The following is an 18,897-nucleotide window of genomic DNA, read 5'->3' as shown; positions in this document are numbered from 1 at the left end:
AACTCATTTATTTATGAATTATTACATGATGAATTATATTCTTCCACTAGAGAAGGGTGTTTTATGTTAGTTACTATAGATTTAAATTACATATTATACATTAATATTCTTACATGGAATCAAACTCAAATTACATTGAACATGTGGGTAAATTGAGTTATAATTTTTAAATGTTTAAATTATAAGCCAAAATTTTCATCATAATGTCTAACTTGACAAACTGTAATTTTATATGATTAGCAAGTATTTTGTTGAGGATTTTAGTGTCTAGGCTGATTAGAAAGATTGTTCTATAGTTTTCCTTTCTTGTGGCATCTTTGTTTGGCTTTGATATCAGGTTATTAGGGTGATTGGCATCATAGAACGAATTAGGCAATGTTCCCTCCACTTCTCTTTTTTGGAAGAGTTTAAGCAGGATTGGTTTATTTCTTTCCAGAATGTTTGGTGAAATTCACCTGTGAAGCTGTCTGGTCCTAGGCTCTTCTTTGCTGGGAGGTGTTTGATGACTAATTCTATCCTGTTACTTGTGATTCTTCTGTTGAGTTATCATTTTCTTCTTCCACCTATGTAGCTGCTTGTGTGGTTCTAGGAATTTGCCCATTTCTTCTAAATTATCCTTCTTGTTGGCATATAATTTTTCAAAGTATCCTCTTATGATACTCTTTATTTCTGTGGGGTCAGTGGTGATATCCCCTTCCTCTTTCTTATTTTATATACTTACATCTTCATTCTTTTTTTCTTTATTAGTTTAGCTAAGAATTTGTCAATTTTATTAATCATCTCGAAGAACCAGCTTTTGATTTTATTTTTTCTAGTGCTTTCTTATTTCCAATTTCATTTAGCTCTGTTCTAATCTTTGTTACTTCCTTCTTTCTACTCATTTTGGGGCTAGTTTGTTGTTCTTTTTCTAATTTCTCCAGGTGTGCAATTAGGCCTTTGATTTTAGCTCTTTCTTCTTTTTTAATATAGGCAGTTAAGGGATATGAATTTCCCTCTCATGGCTTTTGCTGCATCCCATAGGTTTTCATACGTTGTGTTGTCCTTTCTGTTTGTTTCAAGGTACTCACTGGTTTCTTTTGCGATTTCCTCCTTGACCCACTGTTTGTCTAAGACTGTGTTTAACTTCCAAATATTTTTGCCTAATCTGGTTCTCTGCCCTTAATGATTCCAGCTTCATTCCACTCTACTCAGAGAAATTACTTTGTATAATTTCAATCTTTCTGAATTCGTTAGAGTTGCTCTGTGGCCTAGCATGTGGTCTATCTTGGAGAATGACCCATGTGCACTCAAGAAGAAAGTATATCTCACAGTATTTTGGTATATAGTATTCTGTATGTGACTAATAGGTCTAGATCCTTTAATGTATTATTAAAAGTCTTTGTTTCTTTATTGATTCTCCATTGAGATGTTCTGTCTAATGGTGATAATGGTATATTAAAGTCCCCACAATAATTGTAGAGGCATCTATGTCTCCACTTAGTTTTTCCAGTGTTTGCCTCATGTATTTTGAGGTGCCCTGGTTAGGGGCATAAATGTTTATTGATTGTTCTTTCTAATTGATAGAATATCCCTTTTATTATATATAGTGGTCTTTTTTGTCTCTTACAATGGTTTTGCATTTAAATTCTATTTTGTCCATTATTAGTATAGCTACTCCTGCCCTGTTTTGGTCATTGTTTGCAAGTATAATTGTTTTACAACCATTCACTTGCAACCTCTTTGCATCCCTGAGTCTAAGGTGAGTTTCTTGTAGACAGCATAGGGATGACCTTATTTCCTTATCCATTCTGCCAATCCATGTCTCTTGACTGGAGAGTTTAATCCATTAGCATTTAATGTTATTATTGTAAAGGTATTAATTACATGAATACCTGAAGATATAACCTGGAGGTGTAAGTGCCTTTAAGTCCAGACATGGAATCTGTCACCATTATCAGAAGATACATAGGACAGATGGGTTCGTTGGCCCTTTGCCAACCATATGCGTTTGCTAAAACACATTGTAACAGGCATTTTCCCCTCAGAGAGGTCAGCTACATGGTGGGTTAGCTGCCACAATACTCTACTATAGAAATTTTTGGGGTCTTAATCTGAACTAGATTGTGAACTAGAAGACAGATGATAGATAAGAGAGATATAGATTGATAACACATAGATGATAGATGATAGCAATAGATAGATGATAGACATGTGTGTGATAAACTAGAGATGGATGGTAGATAGGTAGATATAGATATATTGATGGAGTGATTAGATGATAGATGAGATAGATTGAAAGATAGGTAAATGAGACATGAATGATAAATGATATGTAGATAGATCGATAGATGATAGAAAGATGGATGGATGGATGAATGGATGGATAGAACAGGTGATGCATCCCTGAGCCCAGGGTTGATGTGAGGTGAACTTGTCCACACACACTGTCTCCTCCTTCACCACAGGAAGTGGAGGGGAGGGAGGCTGCAGTGTCACAAAGGAGGGGAGGAGCCCCCAAACCATGCTCCATCTCCTCCCCCTTGTGCTTCCTGCAACACAACAGCCAAAGAGACCTAGAAGAAAAGGAGCTGGCTGACAGCTGTCTCCTGTATTTTGAAGAGCTAACCTCGATGTAAACTATAATCCATGCTGTGCAGCAGTGCTCCAAAGTGTATTCATCAAATGCAGTGAATGTGCCACATAGATGAAAGAGGTTGTTGATGTGAAAGGAGTGGGGGGTGGAGTTGGGGAGTGGGGTATATGGGAGCCTCTTATTTTTTTAATGTAATATTTTGTGTAATCTATGTATCTTAAAAAAATAATAAAAAAAGGAAAAAAAAACTTTAAAAATCAAGGCAACAGAAAATAAGGCATTTTGCCATTGGTCTAATTATAAATTCCACATTTGTTTTGAAGACAAATGGCAGCTATTAAAAATAAGCCTTGGGAAGGCAATTCCAGTTTCTGCATTTCTGACTATATCATGGAATAGAAGAGATGAGTGATTTAACCATGTCCAATTAAACAGGCACCTTCACCTCCACCTTGGAATTGTCTTTAAAAGCGCTGCCCCCTGCAGGGACTTAACTGGACTCAGGTCTGACCAGACAGGGGCCTCACGGGGGCTTGTGGGAAAGCCAGGATTTGGGGGGCTGCAGCCCTGCGGAGGCAGGAAGTGCATTTTAGCCAGCGGGGAGGGGGGTCTGGGGAGTGCGGGCTGGGGCCAGAAGGAAGCCCGGGAAGGACCAGGGGCTGCGAAGCCTCCAGAGAGGCGCCCGGGATGGAGGAGCCCAGGGGCTGCTCCCTGGGGACAGGAGCGAGGGCTCCCGCAACGCCCCCAGCTGGGAGGGGAGTCTGGAGAAGCTTCAGTTCCCGGTACCACCAGGGGCCCCAGCTCCTTCCACAGCAGATGGGACCTGAGCGTCGGGGGACACCAGGACGTCTGCTCCCGCCTCTCTCCCTTCTCCCAGGAAGCAGACAGGGAGGCGGGCGCCTTCCTCCTCGTGTTGCCTGTAGTGGCCCGTTAGGAGAGAGCTGCAGCCATCCAAGGCGGCGCCCCTTGCGCTGCACACGAGCACGTGGCGACAAGGGAGCCCCAGGCGCCCCCCGCACCCGGGGTACCCGGGACGTTGTGGCTTCCGGCTCAGCGCAGACCCCGGCGTGTGCGCAGGCATGGGTCCCTGCCTTGGTGACTCCACCCCACCCCTGCTAGCCGCGGACACGCGCGCTCATGGGGTGGCGGCTGCTTCGCGAGGGAGCGTCACCACATTCCAAAATCATAACAGGGTTTGTGCTCTGCATACTGCGACAGCCCGTGGCCTTTGTAGCAAATTTGGAAAATACAGCAAAATGCAAATGTAAAATGAAATGAAAATGACCGCGCTCCCCTCGTCAGAAAATTACCCTTTGTATTAGGGCTCGTTTCCTGACAGGTACATTTTGTATATAGGCTTTGTGTTTTATTAACATTGTTTTTATATTTTATATTTTATTAAGTTTCTTTTTTATTGTAAGAAGTTTATACTTAATATTCGTCTAAGTAATATTTTATTAATATTGTTCTAAATATCAGGGAAGCTGTCTAGATAAAGAGCATATATTATTAATACCGGTTCATGAAAGAGCAAGACAACCACATAAAGCATTCTTCATTAAATCCCAGAATGTTGGAGAACAACTGCATCCCGTGTCTTCCCTCAAAAGTGAGGTCACGTGGGCGGACGCCGGCGGCGTCCTGGGCCCTGGGACCTCCGGACGGCCCAGGCTGGCCCTGCGGGGAAGGGTCCCGCGCTCCCAGGGCAGGGGGGCTGCGGCCCGCCGGGACTCGCCGAGCATTCGCGTCGCTGTCTACACCGCTGACCGGGCTTGTGGTTCGACCTCCAGGCGCTGCGGTCAATGACGGATGGCACTGTGTGTCCCTCGCGGCCACGGGCGGCCACCTGCGCGTGGTGGTGGACAGCGACGCGGCCGCTCCCACAGCGCTCCAGGGGGCCGCCTTCTGGGGCGATTCCTGTTATTTCGAAGGTGAGTGAGGGGCTTGGAGTAAGCCGGCCCCCGGGGGCTCAACTTCACTGCGCCTCTCCCGGAGGTGGTGAAGGTCTTTTAAAATGTCACTCGTAGCTGCTGCCCAAGAGGCCTGCAAATGTGGAGAGGTTTACTTCTTAACTGCAGCTTTATTGATGCATAACCTACACAAAATTTGCCCATTTTAAGTGCATGATTCAATTTTTTTTTAGTTTTTTAAAAAAATATTTTTAGCTCCAATCGCAACAATGCAAGTTTAAAACATTCCATCAACCACCAAAAGACTATCATACCCATTTTCAGTCAAGCCTTATACCATTCCCAGCTCAGGCAACCACTACCTGCTTTCTAACTCTATAAATAGGCCTTTTTAAGGTTTCATGTACATGAGCTAATTCCATAGGGCTTCTTTTGTGCCTGGCTTTTTCCACTTAGCATAATGGTTTTACATCCCCACGGTAACATGCACCTGCCATTTTTAAAATCTGCTTTTCTGTATTCTAAGCCCTTCTTTATTCTTCTCTTCTTTTGTTCCGTTGAATTCCCTTGCTGCTTTTATAAAATTATTTTCTTGGTGGTTGCTCTAAATATTGTAATATCAATCTACATTTATCACACTCTACTTTCTATTAATAACTCCAGTAAAGTACAGACATTTTTTTCACCATTAGAGCTCCATGTTCTCTCTTCTCTGGCTATTCTTGCTATATATATTGCATGTTTATATGTGATAAACCCAACAATACCATTTAAGAAATACATGTTATGCAATCTTATGCCATCTAAACCAGTGAAGAGAAGGGTAAAAAAAAGCTATTGGCACAGTCTTGAATATTTACCAATAAATTTGTATTTTCCAGTTCTCTTTATTTTATCCTGGGATTACATTTACCATTTGGCATCATTTCTTTCAGCCTGAAGGATTTCCTTTATTATTTCTTCTAAGAAAAACTAGCTAGCAATACTTTATTGCTATTTTCACTTTTCTGGGGAAGTCTTACTTATCATTCACTTTTTTGTACTTAATATGTTTAATTATGGTAGAATACACACAACATAAAATCATTTTAACCATTTTATGTGGACAGTTCTCTGGCATTAAATACATTGACAATGCTGTGTAGCTGTCACCACTAGTTCCAGACTTTTTCCATCACGCTTAGGTTGTAACTCCCCATTCCTCCCTCCCTTCACCCCTGGAACCACTATTCTGCTTCATGTCTCTATGAATTTCTTTATTCTAAATATTTTACGTGGAATATTTGTCCTTTTATATCTGGCTTATTCCACTCACCAGGATGACTTACACTTTCATCCATGATGTAGCATGTACCAGCACTTCACATCTTTTAACAACTGAAAAATATTCCAATCATATGCCACATTTGTTTATCCATTCACCTGCTGATAGATGCTTGGGTTGCTTCCACCTTTTGGCTGTTGTGAACAATTCTGCACAAACATTGATGTACTAATATAAGTTGAGTCCCTGCCTCAATCCTTTGATTTATATGTCTAGGAATGCAATTTCCGGTTCATATGATAATTCTGTTTTTAATTTTCTAAGGAACCGCTAAACTGTTTTCCACACTGGTTCTATTTTACATTGCCATCAACAATATATGAGGCTCCCTATTTCTCCACAATACCAACAACACCTATTATTTTCATATTTTTAAGATAATAGCCGTCTTAGGGGTTGGGAAGTAGAATCTCATTGTACCTTTAATATGAATTTCTTTAATGTCCAACAATGTTGAGCATCTTTTCATATACTTTTTGGACATTTGGACATCTTTAGAGATATTCAGATCCTTTCCCATTTTTAAATTGGGTTAGTGTCTGTTCACTGTTGAATTGTAGGAGTTATTTATATGTTCTACATACCAAAAACTTAACAGATAAATGGTTTCTAAACATTTTCTCTCATTCTATAAGTTGTCTTTTCACTTTGTTGATAATACACTTTAATGCACAGAAGTATTTAATTTTGGCGAAGTCCATTTTGTCTATGTTTGTCTTTTGCTACTTGTGCTTTTTGTGTAGAGTCTAAAATTCCATTTCCTACTATAAGGCCCTGAGTATATTTCCTTATGTTTTCTTATAAGAGTTTTATATAATATCTTTTATATTTAGGTCATTTGTCAATTTTGAATCAATTTTTTTGGGATATGGTGAGAAGAAGGGGACCAAGATTATTCTTTGAAGGGGATTTGTGGGTGTCCAGCATCAGTCATTGAAGAAACTGTTATTTCCCCCATTGAATAGACTTGGCAACCTTATTGAAAACCAGTTGGCCATAGATATGTGGATTTACCCCTGGATTCTTCATTCTATTCCATTGGTCCCTATGTCCATCCTTAAGTAACGCACTATTTCAATTACTATACTTTTGTAGTAAGTTTTGAGTCAGGATATATGCGTCTTCCAATTTTGTTCTTCAGGTTTGCCTGGTAATCCCTTATGCATTTGAGGATTAGCTTTTCCATTTTCTACAAAAAAAGACTACTGGAATTTTTATAGGAATTGCATTGAATTTACATATTGCTTTACACAGTATTGACATCTTAATAATATTGTCTTCCAATTCATGAACATGGGATGTCTTTCCATTGATTTAGGTCTTCGTTTTTATGACAAGATTACTTCTTCAATAACTGCATTAATTTGAGTGCATAACCACAGACTTACTGGTTAAAGTCTTATAATACACACATTCAATATTTTAACAGTTTGATCCATTTATGAATTATCATGGATGTGGCTAATGTTTAATTAATGACTTATAATGCCTCTGACAGCATAAGATAATGATGAATGAGACATAAAAGGAGTTGTCAAAGGTTGACTTACTCAACAGTCACCCCTGGTATCTTACAGATGTCACTTTCAAACTTCAGCCTTTAAATATTGACACTTACTTTTCCCTGGTAACTTATAACTAGCATATTAAAATGAAACTTTAAATGGGTTTACATAAATCCAGTTAGTCTGTGGGACTGTCAATAATAGAGTTCAGTATTCTTTGGCTAGTAATTACTTTTTTGTTGTTGTTATTGTTTAACTTTTTAATTGAAGTTTATCATTCATACATGACCATCCATAAACATTAAGTGTATATTAAAAGTTGTGAACTTCCAAAACAAACATGCATACTATCATACAAAGTTCCCATACATTACGCCACCACCAATACCTTGCATTGTTGTGAAACACTTGTTACAAACTATGAAACAAGTCAAAACCTTACTAACTATAGCCAATATCTTATATTTGGTGTATTTTCCCCAAAACCATGTGATTAGTGACATCCTGTACTAGTATTATATATTTATTACAGTTCATGAAAGAATATTCTCTCTCTTTTTTTTTTGGCTAACTAGAGTCCATTTTCTTTAAGTTCTTTCAGCACTGCTTTGTAGTTTTCAGGGTACAAGTTCTTTACCTCTTGATTAAATTTATTCTAGGGTGTTTTATTCTTTTAGAAGCTATTATAATGGAATTGTTTTCTTGATTTCCTTTTCAGATTGTTCATAACTGGTGTATAGAAATCCAACTGACTTTTGTGTGTTTACCCTGTATCCTGCCAATTTGCTGAATTTGTTTAGTAAAACTTAGTAGTAGCTTTCTTGTGGATTCTTTGGAGTTTTCTAAATAGAGGATCATATCATCTGAGAATAGGGATAATTTCACTTATTTCTTTCCAATCTGAATGCCTTTTATTATTATTTTTTTACCTGGTTGCTCTGGCTAGAATTTATAGTACAATATTGAATAATAGTGGTAACAGAAGGCACCTTGTGTTGGTTCTGATTTGGGGGCAAAAACTTTCAGTCTTCATCATTGGGTATAATACTTGATGTAGGTTTTTCATGCTGAGAAAGTTTCCTTTTATTCCTAGTTTTCTGTGTGCTTTTATCCTGAAAGGATGCTGAATTTTGTCAAATGCTTTTTCTGTGTCAATTGACATAATCATGTGATTTTTGTTCCTTCATTCTATTAATGTGGTATAGTACATTGATTGTCTTATGTTGAACCACCCTTGCATTCTGGGATAAATCTCACTTGGTCATAGTATATAACTGTTTTGATATACTCTTGGATTTGGTATGCCAGTATTTTGTTGAGGATTTTTGCCTCTGTATGTATGAGGGATATTGGTCTGTAATTTTCTTTTCTTGTGCTGTCTTTATTTGGCTTTGATATCAAGGTAAAGCTAACATCACAGAATGAATTAGAAATAAATTCCTCCTCTTCTATTTTTAGAAAGATTTTGGGAAGGATTGTTTTTAAGTCTTTTAAGATATTTGGTAGTGAATCTGCAGTGAATTCTGGTCCGAGACTTTTCCTTCAATCTCTTTACTTTGTATAGGTCTGTTGAACTTTTCTATTTCTTCTTGTAATGTTCATGTTTCAAAGAATTTGTCTGTTTCATTCAGGTTTTCTTATCTATTGGCATATAATTGTTATAAACACCTCTTATAATCTTTTTTTATTTGGGTAAGTTTGGCTATAATGTCCCCACTTTCATTCTTGATTTTAGTTATTTTGCCTTCTCTCTCTCTTTCTTTATCAGTCTGGCTAAAGTTTAGTTGCCTTATTCATCTTTTAGAGAAACCAAATTTTGATTTTGCTGATTCTCTCTATTGTTTTCTACTCTCTATTTCTTTCATCTCTCCTCTAAACTTTACTATTTCCTTCCTTTTATTACCTCTGGCCTTAGATTACTCTTCTTGTTCTAGTTTCTTTAGGGGTGAAGTCATGTTATCAATTTATGATCTTTATTCTTTATTAAGTTAGACATTTACAGGTATTCTTTTTCTGCTGAGCACTGCATTCACTGTAACCTATAAGTTTTGGTATGTTGTGTTTTAGTTTTCATTTATCTGAAGATATTCCCTAATTTCCCCTGTGATTTCTTCTTTGACCCATTGGTTATTCAATAAAATTTAATTTCCAAAAATTTGTACATTTTTCATTTTTTTCTGCTATTATTGAGACTAACTTTATTCTATTGTTGTCTTAGAAGATATTTGTATTATTTCAATATTTTTAAATTTATTAAGATTTGATCTGTGGCCTAATGCGGTCACCGCTCAGGCTGAAGTGTGGTTTGCTGGCCTGGCGAGGGGCGGCGGCCACGGTAGGCCTATTCCAAACCACTGCCCCCATAATAGGGTGGTTGGTCGGGCCCACCACCACCCCTGAAGGAAGCTCGGCATGGGCGCAGAGTGCCCTCGGGTCTCCCCTTCTCGGCAGCCATGCTTCCGCGGCCGCCCCTCCTCCCGGATGGCGCCACACGATGCCTTGTGGGGCGGCACCCTTCTTCTTCTTTCTCCCTGCGCAGGCGCAGGGCAGAAAATTCCAGTCTGCCCTTTTCCCCTCCCCCGACAGCAGCAACAGCCAGGCATGGGCGGAAAAATCCAGTCTGCCCTTTTCCCTCCCCCTGACAGCAGCAACAGCCAGGCGTGGGCGGGAAACTCAAGTCTGCCCTCTACCCCAGCAACAGCAGCCACCAATCACTAAACCCTGCCACTTCTCCCAGCAACAGCAACAGCCAATCCCTAATCACCACCCCTCCCCCATCCAGTACCGCCCACTGACCTTTCTCCGGCAACCAATCAGAACAGGGCATGGCTTCAACCAATCAGCCTTCCCCAGCCCCTATAAAACTGTTGCCTCTCCCTCAATAAAGTGGACTTGCATGTTTACCTTGTCTCCGCGGTAGTTCTTCTGCCATGCGCCCTCCAGTCCTGAGAGCCCCCGACAAGGGCCTGGCCTCCCTTGTCCCCAGTTCGTTGCCTGCTTCTCCGGGCGACCCCTTCGTCGCCGGCTTTGCCGGGCGACCCCGTCAGCCGAACCGCGCAACCCCTGTGAGACCGACCCCTCGTCTGCTGCCAGACTGACCGCTCGTCCCAAGTGGGACCGACCCCTCATCCCAAGTGGGACCGACCCCTCGTCCTAAGCTGGACCGACCCCTCGTCCACAGCCAGACCCCACCTCTACCGACCGAGCAAACCGTCACAGCCTAACATGAAATATATCCTGGAATATGCTCCACTTGCACTTGAGAAGACTTGTCTTGTGCTGCTGTTGGGTAGAGTGTTCTATAGATGTCCATTAGGTCCAACTGGTTAATATTGCATTCATATACTCCACTTTCTTATTGTTTTTCTATTTTTCTGATCTGTCAATTATTGAAAAACATGTATTAAACTCTACAACCATTTTTGCAAAACTATTTCTTCCTTCAAGTCTGTCATTTTTTGTGTCATATATTTTGGGGTTTTGTTGTGACATACATATATGTCTATAATTGGTACATATTCTTGCTAGATTGAACCTTTTATCATTATGTAATATCTTCTTTGTCTCTTGTAATCTTTTTGAGTGACGATAATATAGCCACTCCATCTCTCTTTGGATTGCTGCTTGCATGGAATATCTTTTTTCACCCTTTCACTTTTACCTCTTTATGACCTTGTACCTACACTGAATGTCTACTAGCACATAGATGGATCATGTTTATTATCCAAACTGCAAATATCTGCCTTTTAATGGGGGAGTTTAATCCACTGATGACCAAGAAGACAGAATTTATGTCCACCATTTAGCTATTTGTTTTCTGTATTTTATGTATGTTTTCTGTTCTTCAATTTCTGCATTACTGTCCTTTTTGTATTTGCTTTCTTTTGTATTGTATCCTTTTGATTCCCTTCTTTCATTTTCTCTCTATTTTTCAGATATTTTCTTAGTGGTTACCTTGGTAATTACCATTAATGTCTTAAACTAAACACAACCTAGCATGACTAGCACCAAAGTAGTTTCAGTAATACACAAACTCTCTACTCCCATAAATCTCCATCCCTCTCCCTTTACTTTGTTATTGTCTCAGATTACATCATTATATGCCATTGTATTACTTATCCAAAGGGGTGCTGATGCAAAGTACCAGAAATTTTTTGTCTTTTATTGTTTGGGGTAAAAGCTTACAGTTACAAGGCCTTAAAGAGTCCAACTCAAGGTTACTTCCTTACCAAACTGTTGGCATGTGTTGAAGCAAGATGGCTGACAATGTCTGTGAGATTCAGCCTTCCTCTTCCCTCTTAAGACTCTGTGGGTCCAGCTTCTTCTGATCTCAGCTGTCAGCTGGCATAAGGCTCATATCTCTTCCTGGGGCTCATTTCTTTCAGGACTCAGCTGTTCTGTTCTCTCCACAAGGTCAGCTGTAAACTATCAGGCAAATGGTTCACCTCTCTTCCTGGGAATTCTGCCATGTCCGTGGAGCTGTCTCTCTTCCTCTGTGTTCTTCTGTGTTTCTCCTTCTGTGTTCTTGATTAAACATCCATTTATATAGCTCACCAAGGGGGTACTCAACCCTGCACACCCTAATGACATGGTTAAATTAAAGCCCTAATCTTGATTTAATAAAGTAAATGTAAGCCTTGTATTTAAATCAAAGGGTATCCCAGAGGAATAGACCAGTTTACAAACATAATATCTCTTTTTGAAATTCATAAATAATATCAAACTGTCAAACCCATATGTTTTAAATGTTTTTTAAATATTTTCCTGTTCCATTATAGGGGGAAGGGTGCAGTTACAAACCAAAAGTAAAATAATATAGGATTTTATACATACCTATGTAGTTTTCTTTACTAAAAATTCTTTATTTCTTTCATGTATTCAAGTTACCCATAGTGTCCTTCCATTTCAGTTGAAGGACTCGCTTTAGTATTTCCTGTAGTATTTCTGGTAATGATCTCATTCAGCTTTTGTTTATCTGTAAATATCTTAATTTCATTTTACTTTTTGAAGGATAATTTTGCTAGTTTTATTCCTGTTGACAATTTTTGCTTTAAGGACTTTAAATATGCCATCCCACTGTCTTCTGGTCTCCATGGTTTCTGATGAGAGATCCACTTTTAATCTTATTACAGAATCTGGTATGTGACAAGTCACTTCTCTCTTGCTGCTTTCAAGTCCTCTCTTTGTCTTTTTTATTTTGACAATTTCACTATAATCATTCTTGGTGAAGATCTCTAAGAGTCTATCCCGCTTAGAGTTTGTTAAGTTCCTGGATGTGTATGTCTTTCATCAGAATTGAGAAGATTTTGGCTATTATTTCTTTAAATACTTTTTTCTGCCCCTATCTCTCTTGTCCTTCTGGGTCTCCAATGATGCATATATTGGTATACTTTATGCTATCCCACAGCTACCTCAGGCTCTATTCATTTTTATTCATTATATTTTCCTTTTCTTCCTCACACTGGATAATTTCAATTGTCTTTTCTTCAAGGTCACTGATCCTTTCTTCTGCCTGCAAATCTGCTGTTGAATCCATCTAATTCATTTCATTTATACACTTTGCAGCTCCAAAATTTGTTTGTTCCCTTGTTTATAATCTATCTTTCCATATTGTTCAGGCAACATTTTCCTAATCTCCTTTAATTATTTCTTTAGCTCATTAACATGTTTAAGACAGTTAATTTCAAGTCATTGATTAATTGTTCCAATGGATGAGCTTCCTCAGGGATGGTTTCTGGCAAGGTCTTTTATTTGTCCCTATGAATGAGTCATACTTTCCTGTTTCTTTGTGGGTTTTCTAATTCTGCGACTGCTGGAAAATACGAGTGTTATGTTATACTCTACCTCTGGAAATCTAGTTCTGTCATACCTCTGAGATGGCTAGGTTTTGATTTTTCTGTTTTTTTTTTTTTTTAATTGAAGTCTGGAGCCATCAATTTGTGACTTTTCCAGACTATTTTTCCCTTTAATCAAGAAATGGAAAGAGAAAAGAGAAAAACAAAAGGTACTGCTTCTTTAAGAATCTTCTACTGGTTTGCCAGAGGGGGTTGAAACAATTGCGACCCCGAGAGCTGACCCCACCAATGATCCGAAGGAGCTAATCAAATGCTGTGATCAGCAATTAGATGGCACATCCCCAGACTATGGTGTCCTGGTCCCTACAGCCCACTCATGCACCTGTAAGCTGTACCAGGAGCCCTGGCTGCAGTCCCCACTGCTGACCGCCATGTAGCTGGGGGTTATGGGATGGTGGCTACTGCATGGAGGGTGAAATATGCTGATATTTATCACAGTTTACCAGCATCTTCCTCTGGCTTTTCCCTAGAATCTACAGTGCTGCACTAGACTCCAGAGTTCCAAAATAGTTGATTTCACACAGTTCCTGCCAGCTCAATAGTTTGTCTGGGTGGAGAGACTGATTCCTGGAGCTTCTTCACACAATCCCATTTTTAAATGACAGTTTTCCTAGATAAAGAAACTTTTATTTTTTGACACTTTCCACTGATTTCTGGTCTCCATTGTTTCAGATAAAGTAAGTCATTAATTCTACCAAAGCTTCCCTGAATTAATTAGTCATGTTCTCTTGTTTCTTTGAAGATTTTCATTCTTTCTTTCTCTTTCAACTGTTTGACTATGAAGTGTCTCAGTGTAGATTTTTTATGATTATCATACTTGGAGTTTGCTAACCACAGGGCATGCTTTTCTGTGAAGGCACATTCTTTGTGACTGCTATCACCAATTCTGTCAAAGCTCTGAATTTATTTTGTTCTGGAAGTGTTAAAGAATATATTTTATGAGAAAGGGTGATTAGTAGAGCTGTTACTATTTTTAGTATGTAATCATTACTCAGAAGCTTTTATTAATATAATAGCCTCTCAATCTTAATGAATTTCATGTTATCTATAGGGGCAAACCCACCCTTCTGTAGATATTTTACCATCTGAAGTATGTGTATTACCTTTAACCTAAGAAAATGATAATTGAAAGTCTTCAGAATCTGATCGGATTTGTTGACATAAATTTTAATTTGAAACTTCACAGTTCCCGTGTGGCTAGTATCCAGCATTTTAATGTGCCATATAATGGCTTGGAAGATGGATATTTATTTTTATTTGCCATATTTATATAGATTATTGGGAAGAGAAAGCATCAAACAGTTATGTAATTCTTAAAACAAAAAAGGGAAACTAAACTTGCTATTATCAAAGAAACTTCCAGATGGAAAACCAGTATGGATTGAGAAAGAGTTAAGGTGCATGATTCTTATTCCCAATTCCTTGATGTTTATGAACTATTATTAGCACAGGCCCACAGGGAGTATATTTTAAAAAAGCATAAGTTCAATGGTTAAACTCTATATTTAACAAAATTTCTTAGTTGAGTTTTTTTGAGTCTAACTTAAAATATGATCACAAAACCTCAAGTCTAAGCTGAAAAATACTTAAATAATTGGACAATTTTCTAAATTTAAAAAGTTATCCAATAACTTTTATCCACAATTAGGGGGGAAAATGATGTTCTCAGAGTTGAGATATAGGAAGCATCATTTTATTCAGTGAAGAAATTGAAGTACAAAAGCCAAGGTTTCATAACATAAAATTAACAGAAGGTTGCTTTGGCATTGCAGGGTATGAGTGCTTACAGTGCATGCTGATGTGTGCACATACCTGCGTGCTGTGTGCATGTGCCTGCATGCTGATGTGTGCCCATGTGCATGCGCCTGCAAGCCTTTGTGTCTGTGTACCATGTGTGCATGCCTGCATGCTTATATGTGAATGCCTGCATGCTGATGTGCATGTGCCATCAAGCTGATGTTTGCATGTGCCTGCATGCTGTGTGCATGTGCCTTTGTGCTGTGTGTGTGTGCTTGCATGCTGATGTGTGAGTGCCTGTGTGCTGTGTGTGTGTGCCTACATAGTGATATGTTTGTATGCCTGCATGCTGCTCTGCCAGAACCTGCAGGAACCCAGTGTTAATGAGTGGGCACTTGCATCTGCCCCAGTGTGCTGTTAGCTATGGCCAGCCAGTGGTGCTGGTCTCTGTTTGCTGCACTGCCACGTGTGCTTGAATCTCCAATTGCAGGACTTAGTGCAGTGCAGGGCAGTGCAGTCAGTTTGTTTCATGTGATGCCAGAACTGATGGGGGTGCGATGGAAGCAGTGGTCCCAGGCATGACCGTACGATGGGCCCAGGAGGTGGCCAGGGAGGGCCAAGAGGCGTGTCTCAGGGACAAGCCCTGGTGGGGGGAGGTTTGGGTCAGTGAGCAGCGGTGGGCCTTGGAAATCATCAAACACCCATTCCATTTTTACAGCATATTCTCCAATGTGAATTTTTTGGACCATGGACTTGTTATGCCATTCATCATTACTCTTAGTAGTTCTCAGGTATAAACGCAGAAAGGTAACTGCTGATTATGCATTTGACTAGATCTCATAATACAAGTGATTGTTAGGAAGTGACTTGGTTCTTGGGCTGCACAGGCTGCATGTCTTAGGACGACAGAGGTTCACTCCACTGCTGTAGAGCCGAGGTAGAGCCTCTGCACCCCTCGTGGCTGCTGGTGGGTGCTGGCTGCCTTCTGGTGCCCCAGCCTCATTGCCACATGGCTTTCTCCCCGGGGCCTGTGCCCAGGCCCCTCCTTGAGGACAGCTCATGGGTGAGGCCCACCTACCACTTTCCTGGGGTGGGGATCAGATTGGGCATGTCCTTCTGGGGCATGTAACAAAAGCAAATACAAATGCCTCTGATTTCCCAAGGCCAGTCTTGAAGATGACCTGATCTGAACAAGCTTGCACACGCATGTGTCCTTGCACACTGGGGCACACGCTGAACGGTGTGTCTGGACAAAGGCCAGGTGTCCAGCCACCTTCTGGCTTCATAGCATTTCCAAACTTCATAATTTATGCAATTCGTATGTCTTATAATATGATCGGTTATTTCACTTACAATTTTAAATCCATGTGCATTTTACTTTTTTCACTAATAAGCTAAAAAGACTTAAATTTTTCTAGTGTGCTTTAAAAAGGATCATGACTGACTTCAGTTTTAGGAATTTAAAACCTTAGCTCACCTTCACCTTTTTTATATCCCTGACCCCAGTATCATTTATACTCTTTCAACTCAGCTTAACCCCCTCCCCCATGAAAAGCAGCACGACCTTCTCATGAAGGTAAAGGAGGTCTAACCTGTGGACACCTGTGCGCTGGTAATGATCATTCCTCCCTCTCCTCTGGATGCGCAGGCCTCCTCCCTGGGGTTCCACGGGGGGACTGGGAGCCGCCACCCGCTGGATTCCAGGGCTGCCTCTGAAGCATCTCTATCAATGCCTGGGAGGTGGATCTGATTTCTGTACAGCAGGGGGCGCTAGGGAACTTCAGCCACCTCCAGATCCACTCCTGTGGCCTCCTTGACAGGTACGGGCATCTGCTTTATTCCAGCGTCTTTGCTTGCAATGTCCGTGTGAGAGTATGAAAAAACCACACAGTTGGAAAGCGGTCCCTCTCTCTCTCTCTCTCTCTCTCCATCACCTCTCCTGCTTCAGCTCTCATGGAGGTGACCTTTTCCTTTGATGTGGGGAACGGGCCCTGTGAGGTCACAGTGCGGGCACCGACCTCCCTCAGCGACAGCTGCTGGCACCAGTTCCAGGCCCAGAGGAACACCAAGGAGGCTTCGCTGCAGGTGGACAAGTGCCCTGGCCACGCGCGGCCCATGCCCACTGATGGGCACCGGCTGCTGCAGCTCAACAGCCAGCTCTTTGTGGGTAAGCCGCCCCCTGCTCACAGGCCCTCAGTCCAGGGTCGTGGGAGGAAAGGGGTGAGGGGAGGCAGAGGACGTGCTCCACTGGGCGGTGCCTGGGGCTTCTCTCACTGACTCCAGAGCCTTCTCTGCCTTCGCATCTAACTGTCCATTGTCAGAGTCAACGGTCCCGAAGGGTTTTGGGAATGAAAGACAAAGAAGAGATTGGGATCAGGGGTTCTGAGAGCATTGATTTCTCAAGCTCATCAGACAAGTTTATTAATATCAGGGGCTTCTTTATACACCCCAAGCAACTGTGAGAACCAGCAACTATCCTAGCTAACTATTCCCATAACTTCCTTAATGAAAACACAGTGCACAGTGGATATGATAGTAACTAAAGCCCAAGATGTTCTATTATGTTATTGAAACAAGTATACTCATAAATCTTGTTGCCCAGGTTACTTGAGATATCAAGTCTGGGTTCTGCTGGAATGTTATGTTTCCCAGAGAGATTAGCCACCTGCATGTACATCTCCAGGGACAACATGACCCAGTGGTCAGAAAGTAACTTGCTACCATGGAAACAGCATGCCTTTGTTTCCCTCAGTCCAAGAGTCTCTCCTGCGTGGAGCTCACTGAGCTTCCTGGACCGGTGGCCATGTCTTTTATCAGCATGGAGAGTACAGGGCCATCATTCTCCAAATGCTTATTCTGCCACCTTCTCTCTCTCATCCTTCTGGGCTCCAGTGATGTGTGTGTCAGTTTGCTTGTTGGCCCACAGGTCCCTCCAGCTCCAAGCATTTTTCTTCATTGTTTTTTCTTTCCATTCCCTACACTGGATAATTTCAATTGTCTTGTCTTCAAGTTTGCTGATGATTCATTTTTCTGCCTTTTCAAATCTGCCGTCGAATCTGTCTAATGAGTTTTTCATTTCAATTACTGTACTTTGCAGCTTAAAAAATTTCTGTTTGTTTCCTTTTTATAATTTCTATCACTATACTTTGTTCAGATGTTTTCCTAATTTCCTTTAATTCTTTGTAAATGGATGCCTTTAGCCCATTTTACATATTTAAAATGGTTTATTTGAAGTCTGACTAATAGTTCCAATAAATGAGTTTCCTTAGGGATGGTTCCTGGAAAGCTCTTTTTTTTTCCTGTGAATGGGCCATACTTTTGATAGCGTCCATTTGCCTGATGTGCACAGAAGCCAATACCAAGCCACCAGAATTTCAAGAAAAGAGTTCATTGCATGGTTGGCCAGCAAGGAGGCTGGAGGAGAGCCTTGTCAGTCTCCCTGAGCAATGTTGGGGCTGGGGTTTTATACCGATAGGGAATGCAGCCTTAAGGGAGTGGCTAAGGTTGGGGTGAAGTGCCTCAGGCCACTCTGGTTTGGCAAAGGTGGGTGAGTGGCAGGCTTAAGGATGATGTGGGCCAATCCAACTTGAGAAAGGCAGGGTTAGACAAAGCATGCTCACTTGCAATTGTGCTTGGTCCTAACATGGAGGTCTAGCAAGCTTGGTGACTAGAACTGGTTAGAGCTGGCTTCAGAAACAGTAACTTTTCTTGCAAGGCGAGAACCCTCCTATGAATAAACATGAAGAGCTAGGCATTTGGATGAAAATTTCTAGAAACTTCTACAAACCAGTAAGTGAGAGACTAATCTGAAAAGTGGGTTAGTGAGTGGCAGTTTCAAGGGGGTTGGTCCATAGCAGTTTTAATCTCCCCTTCTCTGTTTTCACATTCTTCAATCTTGATGTATGGGACAATGATGGCTCTAGGTACTCCCTGCTGATTCAGGGTCTAGGTTGGGATTCAAGGAATGGAGAGGCATCCACAGGTTCTGGGCTGA

At 40.8% G+C, this 18,897-nt stretch overlaps 1 protein-coding gene across 1 annotated transcript in view; it reads left to right on the top strand.

Annotated features, from left to right (window-relative positions):
• Positions 1-18,897, top strand: part of LOC101437762 (contactin-associated protein-like 4) — a 194,181-nt gene that overhangs the window by 131,772 nt on the left and 43,512 nt on the right. The window contains 2 exon segments of the mRNA XM_058299594.1: positions 4,363-4,503; positions 16,852-17,070. Coding sequence (XP_058155577.1) covers positions 4,363-4,503; positions 16,852-17,070 — 360 coding nt within the window.

Source organism: Dasypus novemcinctus, chromosome 6 (assembly GCF_030445035.2).
Source record: "Dasypus novemcinctus isolate mDasNov1 chromosome 6, mDasNov1.1.hap2, whole genome shotgun sequence".
NCBI classification, from domain to species: domain Eukaryota; kingdom Metazoa; phylum Chordata; class Mammalia; order Cingulata; family Dasypodidae; genus Dasypus; species Dasypus novemcinctus.
This window is presented reverse-complemented; position numbering and strand designations above follow the sequence as displayed.